The following is a 27,391-nucleotide window of genomic DNA, read 5'->3' as shown; positions in this document are numbered from 1 at the left end:
GTTTTGCTTCTCCATGGTTGAACATGTAGTGCATAAAATAAAAGGTTTCTTCTACCCGCACAACCTTGATTATCAAGGTCGTGCATACTCCCATGCATCCAATTAAACTATCGGGGTGTTTGCATAGGGCAGTTTGAAGATACACTTAAATTGCAAATATATTTGTTGGTCATGTGGACAAATCATTACTTGAGGGTAGAATAGTTTTTACTGCATCATTTGTATGGGTCAATTAATTTTGCTAAAAAACCGATCGAAGGAAAGGCCTGGCAGTTGAATGTAGAAGATCATCTCTTACAATACCAGGTTGTATTTAAGAAGATAGCATCTTTATAACATGGACAAGCCACGACCACGTTCAACTAATAGTGCAGAAAACATAGCAGACCTAGATAGTAAGGTAACGTCACCTCATCACTTTCTATTATTTTCAAACTTTCATGGTCCATCGTTCTTCACATATATTGATGACTCCATAATTATACCAATACACGGATATAGCCATACGAATTGACTCTGAACCAGATTAACTTTCTTCCATTTGTTAACCTTTAATCAACACACATCAACACCCAACGGCAAACATAAAAATAAAAAACTACCTCTATTGTTATCCTATTCTCTACGTCAAAGAACAAACTTCATAAATTCCTTTACACAAAGTGCTTTGATGGAACTATAATTTGACGATGTGAACATTTGAAATGACAGCACAACCAGTAAAAATAATGTGCTATATGCAGATTTTACCATCTTCACCTGCTATTATCTCAAATTACTTCGGTGGGAATTCGATGCATATTTCAAGACTGCATCACTTCATAAACCAAATTCTACTGATATAATGTGGTAAGAAGAAATACGAAAAGATGAAGCCAGGAGTAGTTCATATCAATCCCATCTCTTTCTCTGTGGACTTGGCCTTATGTGACTTTAGCATCCCTAAGTCTATTTTGTGTATTATGGTCTATTGCAAGGTATGAGACTTGAGCCCCACATCGGTATTTCAATGAGCTGATGTGAGATTTATATAGCCTTGGACTCTCCCACCTTAATAGCTAGCTTTTGGGGTGTGGTTCTCCCTGTGTTGTATCAATGGTATTAGGTTCTCCAGGGGTTGTATCAATGGTATCAGAGCCACTCACCGCCCTCTGTGCCCACCGTGCCATAGATGGTGACGCCGATATTGCAATGTTCGTCCGGGGCTAGAAAAGTTCAGTGCACAGCCGTCGGGGACGAAAGATGCGGAGCGTGGTGGTCTGTATTATGGCCCATTGCAAGGTATGAGACTTGAGTCCCACATCGGTATTACAATGAGCAATGTGAGATTTATATAGCCTTGTCTCTCCCCACCTTAATAGCTAGCTTTTGGGGCGTGGTTCTCCCCGATTATATCATTGTGTCACTAAATGGTGGAAAGAAAGAACACAAATTGCAGAGACAAAATTTAGTTGTGGTAGGTACTTACTTTTTACCGGTGTATGACAACTACATTAGTTGTCCAATGTCCACTACCAGAAGAAAGTTTCTATCAAAGATTGACTACACCGACAATGAAAGAAAAAAAATCTAACAAAGAAGTTAATGGCACGAAGTAAGTCCCAGTAACTGTGAACTGGTCTTAACTACTTTCTATTTTAATAACACAGAGATATGTGAATGAGAAGCTCATCTTAAACAAACCAATAATTCTATTTAGCTTTATCCCAGGCAAGTATTTTTGGCTACGAACTTAAGCACTTAGTCCCAAATAAGTAACACCAAATAAGAAGGCATATATGACCAAAAAAATAAAATAAAATTAAAAATAAGAAGGCATATCATCAAACATCATAGGTGCATAGTCCACTTAAAATATCAGCAAGTAAACAATGAAAGAGATTATATAGGTGGAGGAAAACATATTATAAAAAAAAAAGAAAGAAAGTGTGGCGCAAATCAAGAGACCCAATTTTCACCTCAGATTTTTGTACGATAATTTAATTTTGAACTAATGCGTTGATACCTGTTTTCTTAAAGTTGTGTACCATTTAAGAATAGCCAGACTGGATTCTAAGAATTTAAAAGTAAACTCTTAGTCCCAACTCAACCAAAACCCTCTAGAATTTCCTAGTTCTGTTAAAATTCATATTTGTTCAAACCAAGTAGATAAGACAACATGAATTAATTACCATGTGATTGGAGTGCTTAATTTTTTGGTCTCTATTTTGTCGATGTTTACTGAAAAATCGTTGTTTAGATTGTTAATGAACAACTAGTAGTGGTACCCGCGCGATGCGCGATCAATATTAAAAAATATTAAGTAAATTAAATTGTGATCGGACTTATTTGAACATATTAGATCGTATTGCTTTAAAAAATTTCAATTGTCATCTTATTTGTCAATATGGTATACCCAATAATAAAATCTCTATTAAATTAAAGGGAATTATATAGTCATTGAATAACTTTTTTATTCTATATTTTTCTTTATTCTATTATCCAATGTTTAGTATTTTTACATTGTTAATAGAAATTTTTATTAGCATATTACTTTGTTTAATATTTTTGTCTGCTCGCTTTCTTTTTGTAATATAAGAGAATATATATATTTTATTAATCTTGAAATATTTTTTATTTTATATTTTATTCTGTTGTTGTCAATAATATTATCTGAATTTTAATGAACAAAATCTCTATTAAACTAAAGGGCCTTATATAGTTATCGATTAAATTTTGTTATTATGTATTTTTCTTTATTATATTATCTAATATTTAATATAATTACACAGAATTTTTTATTAGCATATTACTTTGTTTACAATAATATTTTTGTCTACTACTTTCTTTTTATAATGTAATAGAAGATATATATTTTATTACTCTTGAAAAATTTTTTATTTTAAATTTTATCCTATTGTTCTCAATAATATTATAAGAATTTTAATGAATAAAATCTCTATTAAATTAAAGAGAGTTGTATAGTCATTGAATAACTTTTTTGTTATGTATTTTTCTTTATTATATTATCAAATATTTAGTATTATTGCATTATTAATAGAAAATTTTATTAGCATATTACTTTATTTAATATTTTTGTCTACTACTTTTTTTTTATAATATAATACAATATATATATTTTATTACTCTTGAAATATTTTTTTTTAATTTAAATTTTTTCCAATTGTTCTGAAGAATATTAACTGAAATTTAATGAATAATTTAAAAACTCCAACTTGAAACTACTCTCCAATTTGAATGGACGTTTTTTTTAATTTTCGTTTTTTATTATAAAATACTTTATTTTATTATTTTATAGATATTTAAATTAAAAAATAATAACCAATAACTAATTATTAACTACTTATGCCATGTGACTTTTTTCTAGGCTGCCACTTGGCTTAAGGAGAGGGCTTTTTCCTCTCCTTTGAATAATATATAGATATAGATTTAAAACAATTAAAAAAATCCAATTTGAAACTACTCTCCAATTTGAATAGACAACTTTATTTTTAATTTTTGACTTTTATTATAAAATATTTTATTTTATTATTTTAAATTCAAAAATAATAACCAATAACTAATCATTAACTAAATACCTAATTATTAACTACTTATGTCATGTGACTTTTTCTAGGCCGCCACTTGGCTTAAGGAGAAGACTTTTTCCTCTCCTTTTAATAATATATAGATCTCATTTGTCAATATGATATACCCAGACATCTTTCTTTTCTTTTAGATACTTGAGGAACGAAGATAATTAGATAAATATAGTAGCGGTTAAATTTGAGTTCGTGGGATGCGCTCCTTAATTTTAGGTTCTTACGCAACCACCGGAAGTTTTATTTCTAATGGTAACTTCCTAATTATTAATTAGTTATTTGAATTGAGTAAATAACTACGCTACTTCAAATAATAGATATTTAAATTTTTTAATTTAAAATTAAAAACTAACAACTAATTATTAACTAATTAACTAAGTTTTGTTTAAAAAACTAACACATGGCCTGCCACTTGTCATAATCATAGGCTAGACTTCCTTCCTTTTAATAATATATAGAAGATATAGATTTTAAAATAATTTAAAAACTACAACTTGAAACTACTCTCCAATTTGAATGGACAATTTTTTTTTATTTTCGTTTTTTATTATTAAATATTTATTTTATTATTTTATAGATGTATAAATTCAAAAACAATAACCAATAATTAATTATTAATTTAAAATAATTTAAAATCTCCAACTTGAAACTACTCTCCAATTTGAATAGACAATTTATTTTTTAAATTTTTGTTTTTTATTATAAAATATTTTATTTTATTATTTTAAATTCAAAAATAATAACCAATAACTAATCATTAACTAAATAACTAATTATTAATTACTTATGCCATGTGGCTTTTTTCTAGGTTGCTACTTGGCTTAAGGAGAGAGCTTTTTCCTCTCCTTTTAATAATACTAGTATATTACCTGCGCGATGCGCGAAAAATGTTAGAGAAAAAAATATAATAAATTATTATTGTACTTGCTTGACCACCTCATATTTTATAATTTGATAAATTATAAAGTTTAAACCATTTGATCCACGGTCGTTGATGATAAGGCAACTAATGTAGGAAAAAATATTTTATACACCCTAAATTGCCGTAAGATCTTGTGTTATGTGCAATGAGATTCAAATATAATTTAACTTACTACGATTAAGAGATTTTATTAAGTAAAAGTATGCATTTATAATAATGAGTAAGTAACAAAAGTGCATATGTAATGTCACGACCCAAGATTCCACCACAGGCGTCGTGATGACACCTAGTCTCTAAGACTAGGTAAGCCGATTTTCATTATGTTTCGAAGCCATTTTTTTAAACGAAATTGAATTAAATAGATAATCAAAACCAACAACGGAACAAATATGAATATAGCAACCTCCCAAGACTGGTAGTACTGAGTCACGAACTCTAACTGAATACATGAAATGATCTCAAGGATCGAATACTCAATACTTCTTGATTAATAATTAACAGTACAATAAATTGAAAAGATTTCAAGGGACTGCGGCGACCAAACAGCTCTACCTTGAATCCTTGCGATCACATTTTAACTCTGTCCGAGTCCGATAGCTTCAATACCTTGCTCTGCACAAAATGTGCAGAAGTGTAGTATGAGTACACCACGGTCGGTACCCAGTAAGTATCAAGACTAACCTCGGTGGAGTAGTGACGAGGTACAGTCAAGACACTCACTAATCAATTAACTTGTACAGTGTAGCAGTATATAATAATAATAATAGAAACAAATGGCAATGATGACAACAAGAATAAATAAATGATGTAAACAACAATGCAACAACAACACCATAATATTGCTCAAACGAATAAGGAACACAAATACAACCAATCAATCAAGTCCATCAAATATACATTTTCCAATGTAAGTACTTCAAGTATAAATCTTTCAAATATAAGTTTTTCAATAAAAATCCTTAGAATATAACCTTGTCAAATAAATATATATTTCGAATATACTCCCTTCAAATAAATTTCTTTCAACTATAATTCTTTCAAATAGTATTTTTGGAATATAATTCCTTCAAATAAAAGTCACCGTGTGACACCTCATTTCATAATTATAAAAATACGGGTCTCAACCCACTTCCATATTTCCACGGCACCTCGTGCCCATATTTCTATTACAACTGCACAGACAACTCACGTGCCAATAATATCAATGTATATAAGATCCACATGATCAGTTTATTTCCACTTAAGTGAGTTTACAATTTTTAAATCAAGTAAGAAATCAACAAAGAAATAAATTTATTTTAGAAATTATTTGGGTGAAGAAAATAACATTGTACCTAAATTAAAGCATCAGATAAACTACTGATTTGGATGTAAAACTATTTAATGTAAAACATAATAATATATTTTTTTATTTAAATCAACTCAATCAAAGAAAATTAGTAAGAAAAACCAGAAATATACTTTTTCAGAGTCTCGTGCTAAAAAGTCAAAGCCAACACAATACAACTAGAAGCACAAAACACATAATAATAAAGTCAACTAGTACATCACGGAAGAAGACAAGAATTTACATATTAAATGAAATAAAATCACCCAAGATAAGAACATAAATAAAGACATATCAACAGGGCACTCCCGAGGTACCGCCTTGAAGTCCCAAATCATAAATAAATTCACAATATCTCATTTTCTTATATCACCACGGGAGCCTTCACATTTAATTATAAAGAAATAATTTTCCCCGAAATAGCATCCCGCATTATAGCCACCCTTATCACACCGCATGACTTCTAGTAGTTCCCCTACTAGCCACGCGTTTCAAATCACCCTTATCTCACCGCATGCGTTTCAACACCCTGACCTTATATCACCGCATGACTTCTAGTAGTTCCCCTACTAGCCACGCATTTCAAGCCACCCTTATCTCACCGCATGCGTATCAATATCACAATATTTCACAAATCGCACCTCAAGTGCCCAAATATCACAACATAATACAACTTGCACCTCAAGTACCCAAATATTACAATATATCACAAATTACACATCAAGTGCTCAAATATTACAACATATCACAAATTGCACATCAAGTGCTCAAATCTTACAACATATTATAAATTGCACATCAAATGCTCAAATATTACAACATATCACAAATTGCACATCCAGTGCTCAAATATTACAACATATCACAAATTGCACATCAAGTGCTCAAATATTACAACTTTCCACAGAAATCAACAATACATTATTTTTTCACAATAAGGAGCCCACGACTCGATCATAATGTGTACAACATCTTAACAAAATGCTCGGGAGTGAACAACTCAACCGAATAATATTTCACAATTTGGCACTTTGCCTCAATATGATTCATGGTCTTTTTAATTCAATACCAAATTTTCAACAACGTGAATTGAAAAGTAATTCATCAAGGAACAACACCTCTTTTAAATCACAAATTCAAGAAATAAATAGATTTATTCATCTTATAAACTAAATTTTCCATTTAAATTATCTATAGGTAAAATCAATAATGAAAGTGTTTTCAATAAAAATGGCAACCCAAATAAACACAGAGTTCACGTAAAAGTCAAGTGACAATCACACCAAATTATCATATAAAAATAACCTCGGCAAACAAGAAATGGGGCATGACAAATAAGGGATTTAATAAGTGATAGTAGGCTATATTTATGCAATTTAGACACTACTTACACTCTAATTTACCGCACTTTATTGATATTTGAATGCTAAAAGATAATAAAATGCTCTAATTAAGAATTTGATGCTTTGCAGGAATTACTCCGAGCTAGGAGGGAGCTAACGAGTGTTTGGAGTCAACATGGAGTGTGAAAGGCCAATCGAAGGTTAGCCCGGTCGAAAAGGAGCGAGAAAAGCAAGCAAGACGACCCCTCCAGGTGCGCGGCCGCGAATTGGTCCGCGAACTCAAGGCAGTGAGGCAGTGAAAATCCGTGGCCGAATTCGCGGTTGAATCCGCGGCCGCGAACGAAAGCCAAACACACAGGGTTAATTATGTAATTTCTTAGGCGACTAACCTAAACCTATATAAAACCTAAACTCGCCCAGAAGTGAGAGATAGACGATTTTAGAGGCAAGAACGAGGGAGAGAAGACGAATAATTTTCTAAGAGTTTTCATCTTCTTCTTCATACTTCTATTTGTTGATTATGAATTATTTTAGTGATTTGTTTTCCATTAGTATGAGTAGCTAAATCTTTTATCTAGGGTTGATGGAACCAATTGTTGGATGAAGTCTTGACTCTATTTTATTATAATTGAGCCGTGTTTGTTCTATGATTGTTCAACTACATATTGTATTGTGGTTAATTGGAAGGGCCCTCAATTAATCGTGTCTAGTTACCTTGTGTTGCTGGAGAAAGATTATTTGGTTAGATTGTTGTTGAACAACACCACTTTTGGGTAAGTTAAGAGATTAATTACTTGAATTTAAAAGTGGGGTTAGAAATAACGAAGCTTTGGTGGTATAATTCTGAGTTGCATAAATTATTAACTAGAGTAGTTCGAGAGAATGCTTCTAGTAAATTATCGTAATTGATCGAGAAGTAATTATGGTAGCCCAGAACTCATAATCCTTATAGAGTATTACGGCGAGATTATAGCTAAAGAGTTAAGAATTAATCCGGCAATTGGGGAAATCAATAGCCCTAGATCCTTTTACCCTTGAATTCAATTTTAGTCTTGATTATTGCTAATTTTATTGTCATTTTTCCTTAGCTAAATAAATTCCACATATTATTCATAAACCTCTTGCATTCGGAAGTTGTCTGAGCTTATCATTAGCATTATTTAAAGTTGTGGTAAATAGGTTAGTTCCCTGTGGGATTCGACTCCGGACTTGAACCGGGTTATATTTGTAGCGACCGTTTAATCCTTTTTACAAGGCATAGTTGGGCGCGATCAAATTTTGGTGCGGTTGCCGGAGAACTAACGGTGTTATTTATTACAACTTAGAAGAATTTCTAGGATTCTTAGTTTAGATCAATTTCTTATAGTGTTTCAAATTTTTCCATTGAAATTCTCACGTTTGAATTCTCCTGTGACTCAGGTGTATGCCTAGAAGCTCTTCGAGGACCGGTGAACTTTTTGAAGGACTCTCAGACCCCAAGAAAGCATTTAGGGCATTAAATCGAGCCAACAAGAAGAACAAATAGTTACACCAAAAACACACACTCGAAATTGAAATGGACAACGTGGACGATGTCAACGAAAACAATCGGAATAGTCGGGTTGACCCAAACAATGGAGTGGTGTCACCTCTTGTGCCAGAAGTTTCTCTTTATGATTAGGTACAACCAACTGCTGATAACTTAGCCACCGCCATTGCTGTACCTCAGATATAAGTGGAGACATTCCAGATCACCAACAACATGCTGCATCTGTTGCAAAATAAGGGACTGTTCTCCGGGTCATACATTGAATACCCACAACAACATCTAAAGAATTTTCTATCAATATGTGTGACCCAAAGACAGCCGAATGTGACTCCTGAAGCCATCAAGCTATTACTGTTTCCATTCTCTGTGACTGGAGAGGCTCAAACTTAGCTGAATTCGATCCCAATAAACTTCATTGTCACTTGGGAAGAATTAGTCAAACAGTTCTTAAACAAGTTTTATCCTCCCAACAAGACTGCAAGGTAGATTGATGAGATATTATAGTTCATGCAGAAACCAGCTGAGACCTTGCAAGAAACCTGGGAGAGGTTCAATGGTATGCTAGTGAAGTGTCCACACCATGGCATTCCAGATCAGATGCTGGGACAGAGATTCTACATGGGTTTAGCAGATAGTTTGAAGGCCAATGTAGATGCTTCAGCTGGGGGTGCATTTTTGAGCAAGACATTCACAGAGTGCAAGATTCTTCTTGACAAGATGGCTCAAAATTTAGGCTGGATGGCTAGAGGTACGACACTTACACCAATAGTGCATTTTGTTGCTTTTGACCCAAAAAATTCCCATGCAGAGAACATAGCCACTCTCATGACTCAGATGAGCATACTGACAAAGAAAATTGATGAGATGGGTATAAAGCAAGTGCACATTGTTGATACAATGAATTGAGGATTGTACACTCCTTGCATAAACCAGTTATATGTGTGCTCGTGGAGTGGAGAGAATGACAATCAGGGCTTCAGAGAAGACATGAATTATGTCAATAATTTTGGAGGTCAGAGGCAAGGTGGGCAATAATGGGGACCAACACCAAACCAGCAGTACAGAACCAACCTGCCACAACACAACCCCAATTCTGGAGGCGTACGACCATAAGGTCAAGTTGTGCCTTATCAAAGGCAACATGGCTATAATCAGCAGCACCAGCAACAATTGGCCTACCAACCACCTCATCAACAGCAGGACAACAATATGACAGAAATCAGGGGTATGCTGCAACAACTCATTGGAACAAATGGTAAGATGCAAGAAACGTTAGCATCACATGATTCAACAATCAAAGGCATTGAAACTCAACTGGGACAACTGTCTATGGCCTTGAACAATCGCCCCCAAGGAACATTGCCTACAGATATAAATATTAACCCAAAGGAATAGAACCTAAATCAGCTAATGGCAGTGAGTCTCAGGAATGGAATAGATTTACACAGAGAGCAAGAAGTTGCTCAATTTACGAGAGAAACTACGCCAACTACGCCAGTTACATTAGAGGCAGATGAGTCAGTAGAGCTCACCGAGGTTGTAATTGAATAAGCACAGGTTGACAAGGGTAAGGAGAAAGACAGTGAACAAGTCTTAGAACAGGTGGCACCTCTTGTGCCAGAAGCTTCAAATAAAGAAAAGACAACAAGTAGTGGACAAAGGTTGACTCCTGCACCATTCCCTCAGAGATTGGCAAAACAAAAGAAAGATGATCAATATAGGAAATTCAAGGAAATGCTTTGACAGATTCAATTGAATATTCTACTGATGGATGCTTTGAGGGAAATGCCAGGGTATGCAAAAATGATGAAGGACCTGATCTCACGGAAATTTGACTTCCAAGACATATCCACTGTAACTCTGACACAGACCTGCAGCGCGATAGTGACAAGACCTATGGACCAAAAGGTGTCTGATCCAGGTAGCTTCACCATCCCATGCACTATTGGGAGTTATGCTTTTGCTAAAGCATTGTGTGACTTGGGAGCCAGCATAAACTTGATGCCCTTGGCAATCTATACAAAACTGGGTATTGGCAGAGCTAGACCGACCTCAATGTTGCTGCAACTGGCCGATTGCACAGTCAAAAGACCGACATGAATTCTTGATGATATGCTTGTGCAAGTGGGGAAATTTGTATTTCCTGCAGACTTTATTATTCTTGATTGTCAGGTGGATGAAGAGATACCCATCATTCTGGGAAGGCCATTCTTAGCCACTGGGAGAACATTAATTGATTGTGAGACTGGAGAGTTAAAAATGAGGTTGAACAATGAAGAAATAATATTCAACGTTCAACAATCCATGAGGAGACCAAGTGAATTTGCAAACTGCTCACTAGTGGAGGCCGTGGATGTGATACTGCAAGAAGATGATGAGACCCTTAATGTCAAGGATCCACTAGAAGTATGCTTGATGAATTTAGAAGAGATGGACGGTGAAGGGTTGGCAGAGTGGGTCATGGCTCTCGAAGGTCAAGGATTCTGGAAAAGGGAACCTCAGTTCGAGCCCCTACGCTTAGAAGAAAGAGCAACACCACCTGCAAAACCATCAATAGAGGAGCCACCAAAGCTGGACTTGAAACCGCTTCCAGCCCACCTCAGATACGCTTTCTTGGGGCCTAATTCTACTTTGCCTGTTATTATATCATTTGGTTTGCTAGTTGTGCAGGTAGAGAAACTATTGCAGATATTGCAAGAATGTAAGATTGCCATTGGTTGGACCATGGTAGACATAAAGGGTATCAACCCATCCTTTTGCATGTACAAAATTCATCTGGAAGAGGGGCACAAACCTTTCAGGGAGCATCAACGACGGCTGAACCCGAATATGAAGGAAGTAGTAAAGAAGGAAGTGATTAAGTGGCTAGATGTGGGTATCATCTTCCCCATCTCTAACATCAACTGGGTTAGTCTTGTCCAATGTGTGCCGAAAAAGGGAGGAATGACGATCATACAAAATGAGAATAACGAGTTGATCTCGACTCGTGCAGTCACAGGGTGGCGGATTTGCATGGACTATCAGAACCTTAACACATCCACTCAAAAGGACCATTTCCCATTGCCTTTCATTGACCAAATGTTGGACAGGTTAGCTGGGCGGTCCCACTTCTATTTATTTGATGGATACTCGGGGTATAATAAGATCTCAATAGCCCCGGAAGACAGAGAGAAAACATCCTTCACTTGTCCATATGGCATCTTTGCCTTTCGGAGAATGCCCTTTGGACTTTGCAATGCACCGACTGCATTCCAGCATTGCATGTTAGCCATTTTCACTGACATGGTGGAAGATATTATGGAGGTCTTTATGGATGATTTCTCCGTGGTGGGGAATTCATTTGAAGATTGTCTTCACAACTTAAGTAGAGTTCTCAAAAGATGTGTAGAGACAAATCTGGTACTGAATTGGGAAAATTGCCATTTTATGGTACAAGAAGGAATAGTATTGGGGCATCGAGTGTCCAGCAAGGGCATTGAAGTCGACCATGCTAAGGTTGATGTGATTGAGAAGCTGCCACCGCCCACTTCGGTAAAGGCAGTGAGAAGTTTCCTTGGGCACGCCGGGTTCTATAGGCGATTCATTAAAGATTTTTCCAAAATTGCTAACCCCTTATGTAAGTTGCTTCAAAATGATCAGCCCTTTGAGTTTTCTTATGATTGCAGGTTGGTTTTTGAGGAGCTGAAGAAGAGATTGGTGACTGTACCCATCATAGTGGCACCTAACTGGGACAAACCATTCGAGCTCATGTGTGATGCCAGTGATTATGCTATAGGAGCAGTCTTGGGGCAACGCAAAGACAAAATGATGCACCCGATTTACTATGCAAGCAGGACGCTCAGCGGTGCACAGCTCAATTACACTGTAACAGAAAAGGAAATGCTGACTGTAGTGTTTGCCTTCGACAAATTCAGGTCGTACTTAATTGGTTCAAAAGTTATTGTTTATACTGACCATGCAACAATTAGGTACTTGATTGCAAAGAAGGAGTCAAAGCCACGCTTGATTCGCTGGGTTCTGTTGCTACAAGAATTTGATCTGGAAATCCGTGACAGAAAAGGGATGGACAATCAAGTGGCAGAACACCTCTTAAGATTGGAAGGAGCTGAAAAGAGAATGGAGGTTGAAGACATAACAGAGACATTCCCGAATGAACAGTTACTTGCTGTGACAATGGAGGAGACACCATGGTATGGTGATATTACTAACTATTTAGCAAGCGGTATTGTACCTTATGAACTCTCCTCAATTCAAAAGAAAAAGTTCTTTCGGGATTGTCGAGCCTATTATTGGGATGAACCTCTATTGTTTAAAATATGTATAGATAACATGATCCATAGGTGTATCCCCGAGAAAGATCAACCTTCTATTTTGCAAGCTTGCCAGCTTCACCATATGGTGGACACTTTGGAGGAATCCGAACAACAACAAAAGTGTTGGAATCGGGATTTTATTGGCCTACCGTGTTCAAGGATGCCCATGCTTGGGGTCAAAAGTTACGATGAATGCCAAAGGACAAGCAACATATCTCATCGTCATGAGATGCCGATGACCACAATTCAAGAGGTGGAGGTTTTTGACATGTGGGGGATAGACTTTATGGGGTCGTTCGTCAGCTCGTATGGTAACAAATATATATTTGTAGCGTTGACTATGTCTCCAAGTAGGTCGAAGCGGTGTCTCTCCCAACTAATAATGCAAAAAGGGTAACAAGTTTCCTAAAGAAAAACATCTTCACATGTTTTGGCACCCCGAGAGCTATAATCAGTGATGGTGGAACCCATTTTTGCAATAGAGTGTTCTCACGTCTGTTGGAAAAGTATGGAGTTCGCCACAAAGTAGCCACACCGTACCACCCACAGACGAGCAGGCAAGATGAATTGTTCAACAGAGAAATTAAAAGTGTCCCGATAAAGACAGTGAATGCAGCAAGGACTGATTGGGCGAAGAAGCTGGATGATGCATTATGGGCGTACCGCACAGCATTCAAAACTCCAATTGGTATGTCACTGTACAAGTTGGAGTTTGGAAAGGCATACCACCTTCCGGTAGAGCTCGAACATAAAACACTTTGGGCACTGCGGCAGTTGAATCTGAATATAGAGACCGCAGGCACCGGCAGAGTCACTGAGTTACATGAACTCGAGGAATTCAGGTTCCATGCATTTGAGAATTTGAATGCTAGATTATACAAAGAAAAGATGAAAATGATCCATGATAAGCACATCTTAGATCGAAACTTCAAGCCCGGAGATCTAGTGTTGTTATACAACTCGAGATTGAGATTGTTTCTGGGTAACTTGAAGTCTCAATGGTCAGGACCCTTCAGAGTGGTGCAAGTGCTCTCAAGTGGAGCTGTAGAGATTAAATCAGAAGATGGGACAAACAAGTTCACGGTAAATGGGCAAAGGCTGAAATATTACCTTGGAATGGTCGAAGAGAAAGGGGATAGAGTGGTGATAACTTTGGAAGAGCCCCAGTACGCGAACGAGGAGTGATAATGAAAGCATGTGTCATGCCACGACGTTAAATCAGGCGCTTCCTGGGAGGCAACCCATGGTTTGTTGTAAATCGTCGGGCCGCGACGTTAACTTAGGCGCTTTTTGGGAGGCAACCCATTATTTTCTTACTTTGGTTGTTGTAATTGATTTTGAATGACCTTGACCGATCTAATAGTGTGCAGGGAAAAAATTATGCGCATCAGAAGGATTCGGGGGTTGAAATTAACCCAAGAATAGGTAAAAATGCGGCAAAAACAAAAATTGACTAGAGACGGAGATCCGCGGCTGCGAATTGGATCGCGGATATGGCCGCGGATTTTGGCCTGTGTTCAGTCCCCCATCCACGGCCGCGGATTGGTCCACGGATTGGGGCGCAGATTTTAGGCCCCCCTCTGCCCAGAATCCGCGACTGCGGATTGGACCGCGGATTGGGGCGCGGATTTTGGGCGTGTCCAGATAAGTTTCTTCTTATTTTTTAGTCAATTTTTTTATCCCCCCTTATTATTCCCTAACTTAAACGCCCTCAACCCCCACTCCCCTTCCCACTTCCCCCACTTCTCTTCTTTCCTCCCTAACTTCAAGTACCCAAACCCCTCCCTTCCCCCATATTTTCCTTTCAACACAAGACTCTTCTCCTTCCTTCTCTTCTCCACTCTACCACTCTCCCACCTACGTTCTTCTCAAGATCTCCAAGTAAGCACATCATTTTATTCCTCTTTCTTAGTATTTTTCTTTTTTCCTTTTCTGTATAGGGTAGTAAAATCATAGGTACTTTTGTCTGGGATTTGGATTGTGGTTTATATGTGGTATATGGAGGCTATTTGAATTGGTTGATGTGGGGGAAGCCATTGTTGGGTTTGTGAGGAATGATAGTCCAATTGGGTCTTTGGGTGACTTGGGGGAACATATGCATAATACCTATTTATTGATTTGCCTTAATGAGTGTTGAATATAAATTATGACCAATTGTGCGAGTGAAGTCTGAGTAACCGCCATTGGGACATATATTCCTCTCTTCACTGATAGTAGTATTTATTATGTCGATAATATGCAACCTTTAAGGAAGAGACGCGCTACCGGGGCCTCATCAAGTAGTCATGGAGGCTCATCTCGAGGATGGGCACCGGCCAGTGCAGCTCAGTTTGATCATACCAGGTTTGTCTCCAGAGCTGCCCAAGACCGTTTAAGTTTGAAGGCCACTAAAAAACCTGTACCGGAAAGGGGTATTAACAGGGCGTCCCTCCAGGATGAGGGCCCTAATATGTATCGGGAGTTGATCAAGCGCAGATTGGACAACTTTTTCGAAGAGCCGGAGGAGGGTAACTTGATGCTTGTTCGGGAGTTCTATGCCAACTGCCCCGAACATGAGGATAGAATATACATTGTGCGACACACGAGGATGGATGCCTCGATAGAAACCATCAGGAGAGTGTATCGATTGCCTGAATTCAATGGGGAGGAGGATTTCTATGATACTTACAGGAGAGAAACCATCACATAGAACAGGTTTTTCAGAACTATCTATGCACCAGACAAAGAGGTTGTGTGGGTTGTGCCGGGATCAAAGCTACACTCTTTCTCACTCACTTTTAAAGGAAAGTGCTGGTTGTACATCATCGACAGTTGCTTGCTGCCGTCCCACAACACCACGGAAGTAAATAGTCCGAGAGCTGCCTTGATATGGTGCTTCGTGAATGGCAACGACTTCGATATGGCCAAGGTTATTCAGTCTGAGATGTTTGTCCGTTCACCACAGAAGAGGTATGTGTTCTTTTTTCCCTCTCTGATCACTAGATTGTGTCGGGCAGCAAGGGTGCCTGAGAACCCAAATGCGGATGGCATGGTAAAGAAAGAAGCAAAGTTCCGGGCAGACAAAGTGACAATCAGGAAAGACCCGATGGCACTAGGGGCAACTCATAGTGACGATTCTAATGCGTCGGAAGAGGGCGATGAAGGGCAGGAGGAGGTTGAACCTACCTCACCCCCACAGGAACAAGCTACAGTGGATGAAGGACCATCCCAGGGCAGACAGAGCATGCGAATGACAACCCTAGAACAAGACATGGCAGGACTGCGCACGGTTCTTTTCCAAGGATTTTGTTTGAATCGGGTGTAGTTAGCTTTTTATTTTTAGTTAGGAACTTATGGGCTATGGGTAGAATTAGAATATGATCCCGTAATTTCGTAATGCCTTGAATATAGCGGTTACTTTAGTGTGACGCTTAGGCTCATTTGTTGACTCCTGTAAGAATGCCTTAAAATGTATGTTCTCAATTTGGCTTAAGTACCCTGATCTGAGTGTTTGATGATCTAATCTGGAATGAATCATGTGCCATGTGTGTGTGAGGCTTGTTATATTCTGTGCACGACATTTAACGCCTAGAACTTTCCTCGTGTGTCTGCAAAGCGAAATGGTAGTCTTGTTTAGTATGATAAGTGATATAGGCATTTCTTTGTTGAACCATATATATACATACTCCACCCACATATTTGCTATGTACCATAGTTAACACCATTGAGCCTGTAATCCTGTTTCCTTGACAACCACTTTACAAGCCCTATCCCTTATTTGAATTGACCATCCTTTTGAACCCTTTATCTCTCGTAAGCACTTGAAATACTATGAATTTACAAAGGATAAAGTGTGGGATAGTTGGTGGAGCTTTTGAGTGAAACTAGAGAAATAAGGAGAAAGGTATATCTTGTTGGAAAAGCCACTTGTGAAAAAAAAGAAGAACATTGTTAATTGTGTATCATGTTGATTGGTAATAATTCTTTGGTGGCTTTTAAGGTGATTGTGTTCAAAGAAGAAGTGCGGGGTGGTATATGTGGTGTTAAAGATGAAAATATTGTTTAACTTAGGTGTGGATTTGATTGTAAAATAAATGTATTAAAGTGCTTAGGGAGATGTAGTCACTATCATATCCAAATATATCATACCCAACCTGTAGCTTACATTACATCCAAATAAAGTCCTACTTGATCCTAGATTGAGTGAGCTCAATTAGTAGAGTCGCACACTACGGGCAAGCCTATGGTGCGTTTTCTGTGGCACAGGAATGTCATTTCCGAGGGTGAGTGAATTCTGTTCCTTTTAAAGTTCCTCAATGTGTGTGAATTTTACTGAATGTGAAATGAGTCTCTTTTGTTGTGAGCAGGCACTTGATTCATGAAGGAGAGGTAAGTCTGGACCTATGAATTAGAGTAAGTAAGCCGGTTAGGAACATTGCGTGGCTAGAGGGAGTCAACTCTTGAGGTGTAGATGTTGCACTAATGTCCTCAATTTATGTGAAATATTCTTGGTGTGACGAGTAGGGAAGTCGCTCAATGAAGTTAGGCCTCTTAGAGTGTGGTTTGATTGCTCGGGGACGAGCAATGGTTTAAGTGTGGGGTATTGATAGTAGGCTATATTTATGTAATTTAGACACTACTTACACTCTAATTTAGCCGCACTTTATTGATATTTGAATGCTAAAAGATAACAAAATGCTCTAATTAAGAATTTGATGCTTTGCAGGAGCTACTCTAAGCTAGGAGGGAGCTAACAAGTGTTTTGGAGTCAACATAGAGTGTGAAAGGCCAATCGAAGGTTAGCCCGGTCGAAAAGGAGCGAGAAAAGCAAGTGAGACAACCCCTCTAGGTGCGCAGCCGCGAATTGGTCCGCGAACTCAAGGCAACGAGGCAGTGAAAATCCGCGGCCGCTGACGGGCGGACGAAAGCCAAACACACAGGATTAATTATGTAATTTCCTAAGCGACTAACCTAAACCTATATGAAACCTAAACTCTCCCAAAAGTGAGAGATAGCTGGTTTTGAAAGATTTTAGAGGCAAGAACGAGGGAGAGAAGACGGATAATTTCCTAAGAGTTTTCATCTTCTTCTTCATACTTCTATTTGTTGATTATGAATTATTTTAGTGATTTGTTTTTCATTAGTATGAGTAGATAAATCTATTATTTAGGGTTGATGGAACCAATTGTTGGATGAAGTCTTGACTCTATTTGGTTATAATTGAGTCGTGTTTGTTCTATGATTGTTCAACTACGTATTGTATTGTGGTTAATTGGAAGGGCCCTCGATTAATCGTGTCTAGTTACCTTGTGTTGCTGGAGAAAGAACACTTGGTTAGATTGTTGTTGAACAACACCACTTTTGGGTAAGTTAAGAGATTAATTACTTAAATTTAAAAGTGGGGTTAGAAATAACGAAGCTTTGGTGGAATAATTTTGAGTTGCATAAATTGTTAACTAGAGTAGATCGAGAGAATGCTTCTAGTAAGTTATCGTAATTGATCGAAAGGTAATTACGGTAGCCCGGAACTCATAATTCTCATAGAGTATTACGGCGAGATTATAGCTAAAGAGTTAAGAATTAATCCGACAATTGGGGAAATCAATAGCCCTAGATCCTTTTACCCTTGAATTCAATTTTAGTCTTGATTATTGCTAATTTTATTGTCATTTTTCCTTAGCTAAATAAATTCCACTGATTATTCATAAAACTCTTGCATCCAGAAGTTGTCTGAGCTTATCATTAGCATTATTTAAAGTTGTAGTAAATAGGTTAGTTCCCTGTGGGATTCGACTCCGGACTTGGACCGAGTTATATTTGCAGCGACCGCTTAGTCCTTTTTACAAGGCATAGTTGGGCGCGAACAATAAGTTACAACAATTTTCCAATTTAATACTTAAGGGCATCTACGAATTTCAACCGATATAATATGTACATATAAAACAAGTACGTACTCGTCACCTCGCGTACATAATTTTCAATTACACAATTTTCACATAAGACTCAATGCCTAAGGGAGTAATTTTCCCCCACTCAAGGTTAGGCAAGATACTTACCTTTTTGAAGTTATGCCGATATTCCAAAATAGTCTCCTTGCTTGAATAAATCCTCCAGATAGCTCAAATCTATTCAAATTAATTCCATATGAAAATACTAATTTTCCAACAAAATTCGAAATTTAACTCAAAAATCGTCTGTGGGGCCCACATTTCGGAATGCGACAAAACTCACAAAATCCGACAACCCATTCAATTACGAGTCAACCCATAACAATTTTATCAAATTTCAATAATAACTCGACCTCCAAATCTCAAATTTTCGTTTTTGGAAGATTCTGCAAAAATCTTGATTTTTCTTCCATAAATCCACCCGAGGCCCTCAGGACCTTAATCAATTATACCAACATGTTCCAAAATACAATACGAACTTAGTCGAGGCTTCAAACCATATCAAACAATATCAAAATGACGAATCGCACCTCAACTCAAAATCTATGAACTTTGAACTTTCAAATTCTATATCTTGTGCCGAAACACATCAAATCAATTCGGAATGACTTCAAATTTTGCACACAAGTCATAAATGACATAACAGACCCATTCCAATTTCCAGAATCGGATTCCGACCTCGATATCAAAAAGTTAATCCCCCCGGTCAAACTTCCCAAATATTCAACTTTTGGCATTTCAAGCCTAATTCCACTACGGACTTCTACATAATTTTCTGGACACGCTCCTAAGTCCAAAATCACCATGTGGAGCTATTGACATCATCAAAATTCTATTCCGGGATTGTTTGCTCAAAATTCAACTCTCCGGTCAACTCTTTTCGTTTAAACTTCTAATTAAGGATTATTTATTTTAATAATTCCGAATCTTCTGTGCAATGAGATTCAAATATAATTTAACTTACTACGATTAGGAGATTTTATTAAGTAAAAGTATGCATTTATAATAATGAGTAAGTAACAAAAGTGCATATGTAATCAAATATAATGTATTTTATAATTTTTTATAAATACTTGATGCTAATAAGTTTTTACCCTAATATACATAGAGTGCAAAAAATCAATAAATTTAAGTGCTACTTTAATTCCTCCTTATTTCTGCATCCAAAGAAAGCATGCATTAAATCCTTGAATATATGCCAGGGAAGATGTTCATCGCAACACTTCAATCAAATGGTTCTCTCTTACCTTGTGATAGACTTTGACGAAGCCCATCATATCTCTCAAAACACAAATTTCCTCCCTCGATAACTTAGTCTCGTAGCTTTTTTGAGTAATTTTTATTGAGATTGCACATCTTTCCTTTCCTATAATTCAATATATAAATCAAGCTCTTTGAGGAAAAAAAATAGGGGAATGGCTTGGATACAATGGACTTGGAGGCGTTCTTCTAGAAACCACAATCTTCTCGAGATAAGAATCATATACTACACAAACCTGATTTTCACTACATACTACAAGCTTCCTTGGCTTAATTTCAATTTTTAGAACTCCGAGCCTGAGAAAGAGCTTAAAGCAATAAAAAAAATTAGACAAAATTATATTTAATTGCTCTATTCTTCCATTTGAGTTCAGCATGAAAACTATATATAGCTTCACCAGTAACATACTAATTCAACCGCCAACCCCCCTTGTTGATAAATGAAATCACATTTGTAGTTTAGATAGCTAGCAAGTAAAGTTTAGCTCACCTCAGAGATTAGTAATTCAAGAAACAATAAGAATTACGCCGCAAGTTGGACCTGACTATACGAATCCTCACTAACCTAAGTCCTATCTTCCATCAACTTGGAAGCCATCCATTTTATCCCATTTTCAAATGTGATCCCTAGTACAGTGAAATAAACCAATTACACTGGTTATATAATAGTCTCCACTCACTGTATTACAAAAAAACATATGAAAAAGCTAACTAACATACTTACCTGACAACGGATCAACAATTAAAGAGTATAAAAGTAAAATTATTTTTTTATTCAAATGTCGAGAACATCTCATAACTTACAAAAGAATTACTCTCCTACCCATATATTCTGAAAATAATTCACAAAAAAGGGGGCTTCATTATCTGTTATCAATATGTAATGTTACTGAAGTAACCATAACCATCACATTTCTTCTATCTCTCATAGAAATTGAATATCGAGGCACATACCCAAAAAAAAAAAAAGAGAATGTAACTATGATTGAGGGACAATTGGATCTTATTCGTGAGTTGCAACCACAGGTTTAACCTCATTTTCAATCTAGATTTTCAATGGGTCTATGGTAGCTTCCTCAGAATGTCAAGTAAGGTCATTGGGAGGTAGGGAACGATCCGTATACATCCAATTGAGCTACTGCAAAAAGTACAAAAAAGTATCCAAAAATCAAAAAACAGCAAACACAAAATTATAAGTTCTTATCTTCTTGAATTTAGTAGTAGATGCAAAATAAAAATAAAAAAAAATATAGGAAAAAGACAGAGAGCGCGACAAAGAAAACCTAAGAAAAATTTGAAGAAGATGAATGAACAAAAAAACACCTTAAGTCCTTGGGGATCATATATTATATATGTCTTGTAATATTCATCTGGATCCTCTCAATCCTGAAATTGATAGGATGGTAAAACCTAAAGTAGTGATGAGAGGAAGAGAAACTTCATTAAATTTCGTTTGTGTCTAGATGTCACCCAACGGTGAGCCTTTTTAAGAAATTTTACAGTAAGCTTACAAAATATTTAGTACTGGTTCAGCTCTTTATTGCTTACTGTCCCGATTCCAGTATTCCGTCCAGGCGAGTCTTATATATTTCTTTTATATAAGGTCCTCACTATTACTTTATTATATTCTATTTGATCATTGAAATACCTTTTTCTAGAAACTATGGATATATGACATAAAAATTACATATAGAAAAATTATTTGCAGAAACTAAAGGGGAAATGGTACAAAGTTGTCAAATTTTACATCAAAAATTATTTATCTAAAACTACGACATACTTCCTTTACTTTGAATTCAAAATTTAATTTGAATATTATTTATCTTTCTAAAATTTGACTTGTGCACTTCACGCTTCACTCCGCCATCAGTCATTTCAGCAATTACGTATCAAACATTTGAGAAATTTAAAAAGGGATGATAGACTTTTACTCAATATTTTGCTAATATAAACTGACACATTAGGTGATAGAAACATATATGAGTACCTCTTGCAATGGTTTGTTATAGTCTTTAGGGTTCAGAAATTATGTTACACAAAATTTCTTTGCTCCAGAAGAACGGGGTAAATTTATTTTTTAGATAGGAGGATGACTAATAGAAAGAAACGTCAATAGATAGAAAAATTTAAAATTCTAATGTTCAAGCAAGAGCACACGAATTTGGATATTTTACCTAGCTCAAATCTGCTTGCGTTCAAATCAACACCATTAATTCTTGAAGCACCTGCAATGTTGTTCCGTCTGAAGCCTGTTAAAATGGGATGCAATCAATTTAGTCGCTTCAACACTTATTTTACAGATAACATATTCAAAAAATACAGGAGGAAATTGTCATTAGCAATAGAAAGCCTCACAGCAAGGCCTACAACTCGACATCACAAAATAGCTATACTTGTTGTTTTGGCAACATTCAGAGTTGCACCAAGGCCTATAAGCATGTGCAACTTGATTAATTAACATGTGAATACAACCTCTACCGAATTTATTACTCAAGATCGAGAATGAGTTTATAATGAAAATAACTTAAGATAGGCCCAAACTCCTACTAACTCTCTTTCAATTCTTGCATTCTACTTTAGAAATTTCCTTGTCTGTTATAAGGCTTCAAAAATTAGTTCTCCTCCACTTTCCTCCTTTGATGATATTTGGAGTAAACTGTGAATATATTACTTCAAACTATGGATAAAATTATCATAATAACTATATTCTTTATTTTCTAATGAACAGTCATACATGAACTTAAAGAAAGGAAAATAGGTTCAGAAAATTGACTGTACAGAAGCAGAGTGAAAAATACCTGAATAAATATTACCATCTTTTGACATACACATTACTCGCCAAGGGTCTAAGGCTTGTTAACTTATAAAAATAACTGAATAAAACGCGTCATTAGGGTCTAAGGCTTGTTAACTTATATACCCAACATCTCTCCCGTATTTTGTCGATGTAGAATTCGCCTAGGGTGTCACATCAGCAAACACCCAAGTGCACAATCCACTTCATACTTCTAGTCATTTTTTATACGTTAAATTTTCCATAAGACCCTTTTTATTTGTTTTTGCACTAATTAGTTGATAACAAAGATAAAATCCACAGAAGAGACATGATGAATGTACAAATCAGGTACGCTTTTCAAAATAATTAGAAATTAACTCATACACACCAAATTGTTATTTCTAATAACAATAAATCAACACCAGGGAAAACCCAATAAAAAAAATTAAAAGCGAGAGAACATAAATTAAGCAGAGAGAGAAGTAATTGACTATATGACTATGAAAAGTTTGACGAGAATCCAATAAAGACACGAAAAGAGAAGAAAAAGACTAATAAAAAAGAGTCTGAAAATTTGGGCAAAATTGAGAGAACAGCAGACCAAAAAGCAGAACAAGCCGAGAAGATGGGGCAAGTGCACATATAGCCATTTTCAGAGATGTTATTTAGTGACTAGTCATTAATAATTTTGTTCTGAAATTTTAAACTAAAAATTTTGACTTCAGGACAATTCACAACATTTTTATCCTGAAAATTTGAACTGAAAAACTAAAATTCAGGACGCAATAGTATGAAATTTTAAATAACAGCCTTTGGAGTGGCTACCTGCTATCATTTCTACTAGAAGATGGAAAAAAATGAAACAAATCTTATCCAAAGTTATAAAAAAAGAGAGGCAGGGTAATATAAATTAGAAGAAAGATCAATATATTAATTCGAGAAAGATAACTCTTTGAATGAAAACATTAGATGCTCAATATTTTTGATATTTTATCGCAACTGATTATAGAACTACAACTATGACAAACACTACTTCTGATGGAACTTAATTTTTTTTAAAAAAAACAAAAAACAAACTAAGGGATAGAAATAGGTATAGTGGGTTTTGAAGCACAATAAAATACACATTTGCAGGTTCGTACACCACGTTCATTAATTATACAAGTTCCTTCAATAACTGCACGTCCTGTTCCTTCCACACATTTTCGAAAGCATCCATCTCTTAGTCCTATTGTGCATATTTCAAATCCTATATCAACTCTGCATGTCTTGATTCCATAGACATCTGCATCCACAAAATTAAAATAAGTTTCTCATCTTTGAATGTCAAAAATGGAGAAAAATATAAAATAAAAAAAAGTTTAGTCATTTTGTGAATTAGCCGATATATAAGAATCGCCACACGAACAAATGATTAATGTGTTAGTTTTAACAAATGGTAGTTTCTAAGCGACTTAATGAAAATTATAGACATGCATCTAGTGGTCAGAGGTTACAATTTGAACCGTATAATAATATCATTTGATCCTATATTTTTTGGCTACTATAATAAAATGTTGTTATAAAGAATGACTGTTATAGAAATATTTGACTGTATATGATTTAAAATTCGGCTGCCTCCCGACCACTTGTTGGTTTATTGGATTCCAATCTCCATTATAACTATGTAAAAGAAATTGAGGATAAGAACATATTAGATCTAACAAAACTCTACTTTAGGTAAAAAGAAAAAATTTAATGTAAAAACCTGATACAACAGCAAAAAGGATGATTAGAATTGCCAGTGATCTCAAGGACTTTTCCATTTTCTATTTCTGATGAATGATAATTACAGTTTGCAAACTCCTCTTCAAAGGACTTCCTTTTATATACACAACAAACTTCTCTTTGTTGTGTACATATATATCAACTAATTAACCAGTGCATAATACTTTTACCATTAATCATTCTTACTTAAAGATTTGCTACTATATCATTGGAAAAAGTTTGAAAGTCATTAGATAGCTTTCCATGATAAATAGAGCAAAAGACTCTATATTAGGTATGAAATCTAAGTTTTCTAAAAATGACCTACTCAAGTGATACAGTAAAGTAAACCACCTTCTTGAAAATTGTAAAAGTTGCATTTTTTGTCCAATTTTGGACTAGAAATAAGATTACTTCAAATATTTCAATTTAACAAGTGTTCCCTGATCATCTATATTTGTGGTTTAAGATTTTTACATAACATTAAGAAAACTACTTAATAGCAATAATATTTATACGGCAAAAACTTACTCGCACTAAGTGGTTACACCCGGCCATTAAACAATCAACACATGTCAATTTATCTAACTAGAGTTATTAGTAATTAACAATAGTTAACTAGTTTTGAGATATATTAAATATAATAATACTCTACTAAAATACTTAATATTTCCACATCTTCGTTATGCTAACAGTAACGTCAAATCGACAATACTTTCTTGTTTTTGTGCCACCAAGGTCATGGCCATCGTGTAAACACCCAATGCGAGTAAGTTTTTTCCCTTCCGAAGTGAGGAAATCGTCGCAGTTATGGCAAACTAATAATAAATGGAGGTCATTAATATAGGAAAATAAAATCACCAGAATATTTAATTTCACTTTTATTTTTCACACTCAAAAATGACAAAACTTAATAAGCAAAGCTATAATCATAAAACAAATCACCAGGATGTTTAATTTCACTCTCCATTTTTCACTCAGAAAATGACAAGCATAAAAAAAACTAAATACACAAAAATATAATCTTGGTACTCGTTACAAGTAACAAGTAGATCAAATAGATACTATTTGATGATCCATTTACATTATTTTCTGCCCAGTTATTCCATACCAAACATCTAGAATTTTAGTTGCACAAGTGACAAAAAAAAAGAAAACTGAAACTTTGTAAGAAGCATTCAAGTCTAAGTAAAGCTGAAAAACCATAACATTCTAACAACACAAATGTTTACCCGAAATATGGATAGAATTGAATTTATACGTGGTTCTAAGGATATGTGGTATAACTTGGTACAAATCAAAAAAATAAGTAGAAATATTATGTGGTATAACTTGGTACAAATCGGAAAAATAAGTAGATGTATATCGAATATTGACTGTAAAAAGAAATGAATACAAACCCAAATTGAGTAGAGAATGATTTATAAATGAACAAGATAAATCAATATCAGAAGCCCCAAAAAGGATAATATTTGCTAGATGCTATGTAAATCTCAATAATTTCTGAATATGAGAGTGTATGAATATATGAATGAATCTGTGAATGAATAAATTCCGTCCCCTTAATCAATGATAACCTACTCTTAATATAGTAGAGGAATCCTACTTTGGATATAATTAAAAATATATAGTGGTGATCCCATCATAGATTAATTAATTGGCTTTTCCTTGATTTCGATTCTCTCCCCAAATGCGATTATAACAGCTCTTTTGTCCCTTGGCTCGAGCCCGAACTCGGCCGCTCTCGATCGTGATCAGCCTCTATTCGCTCGACCTCTATCTGGGCTCGATCTCGATCTCGGCTGATTTCGGTCTCAATCGGTCTCTATTTGCTCGACCTCTATCTGGGCTCGATATCGATTTTGGTTGATCCCTACCTTGGTCGGTTTCTAGGGCTCGAACTCAGCAGCCCGACTTCACATCATAGCTCGATATGACAATGACGAACCTCGGTCCAATCATGCCCCAATCTTGATTAATCACACAAAGGGCAAACTCGGTTTTGACCGTATAAAACAATATTCACAAGCTAAATAAAAGTGGAAAGAGAAGAGTACTAAATAATTCGATTTTCAGTTTTTTCTGCTTCTAATACAAAACTCTTAATCAATCAAAAGTGTAGGGGTCGACTTGTTCAATTTTAGTAATTCTATATAAGCAGTTTTGATTTCGTATAAGCTACACTTCCTTCAAGTCTTCCCAAGTTTCCAAAAAAATGAAAAAAATAAGTAGGCATTTGCACATAAAAATTATGATTTTTGAAGAGAAAAAAATCATTAAACTAATATTAGAGGTTAAGCTGAAAAATGATAGTAACTGAAATTTGAAATTAAGAACATGAATTTCACTTGAAAAAATAGTGTAATTTTGTAATAGGAAATAAAAAGTTTACTTTACAAAATTCAACTCATCTTCAAAAAAATTTGAAACTCACTTTCAAAAATTCAGCTAAATATATAAGTAAACAATGATTTGAAAATATTTTTTCAAAAAAAGAAAAAAGAAAAATTAATATATGTCCATACGGTCTCTAAGGGCTCGTTTGGCATGATATAATTAATCACGGGATTAAATTTGAAATGAGTTTATACTATGTTTGGTTAAGATAAAAGCACAGTATAACTAATATCGGAATTAGTTATTATACCAGGGATTGTAGTATTTTGAG

The 27,391-nt window shown here is 35.6% G+C and overlaps 1 protein-coding gene across 1 annotated transcript; it reads left to right on the top strand.

Moving 5' to 3' along the window:
* Positions 1-10,504: 10,504 nt before the first annotated feature.
* LOC142171973 (uncharacterized) lies at positions 10,505-14,199 on the top strand. Its single transcript, XM_075235709.1, has 6 exons — positions 10,505-10,622; positions 10,851-11,790; positions 12,367-12,397; positions 12,689-12,923; positions 13,026-13,273; positions 13,369-14,199. The coding sequence occupies exons 1-6, from the start codon at positions 10,505-10,507 to the stop codon at positions 14,197-14,199; spliced, it is 2,403 nt and encodes an 800-aa protein (XP_075091810.1).
* The last annotated feature ends 13,192 nt before the right edge of the window (positions 14,200-27,391 follow it).

The sequence above is a fragment of the Nicotiana tabacum genome, chromosome 17, assembly GCF_000715075.1.
Source record: "Nicotiana tabacum cultivar K326 chromosome 17, ASM71507v2, whole genome shotgun sequence".
NCBI lineage: Eukaryota > Viridiplantae > Streptophyta > Magnoliopsida > Solanales > Solanaceae > Nicotiana > Nicotiana tabacum.
The sequence above is the reverse complement of the archived record's forward strand: the minus strand, read 5'-3'. Positions and strand labels throughout refer to the sequence as shown.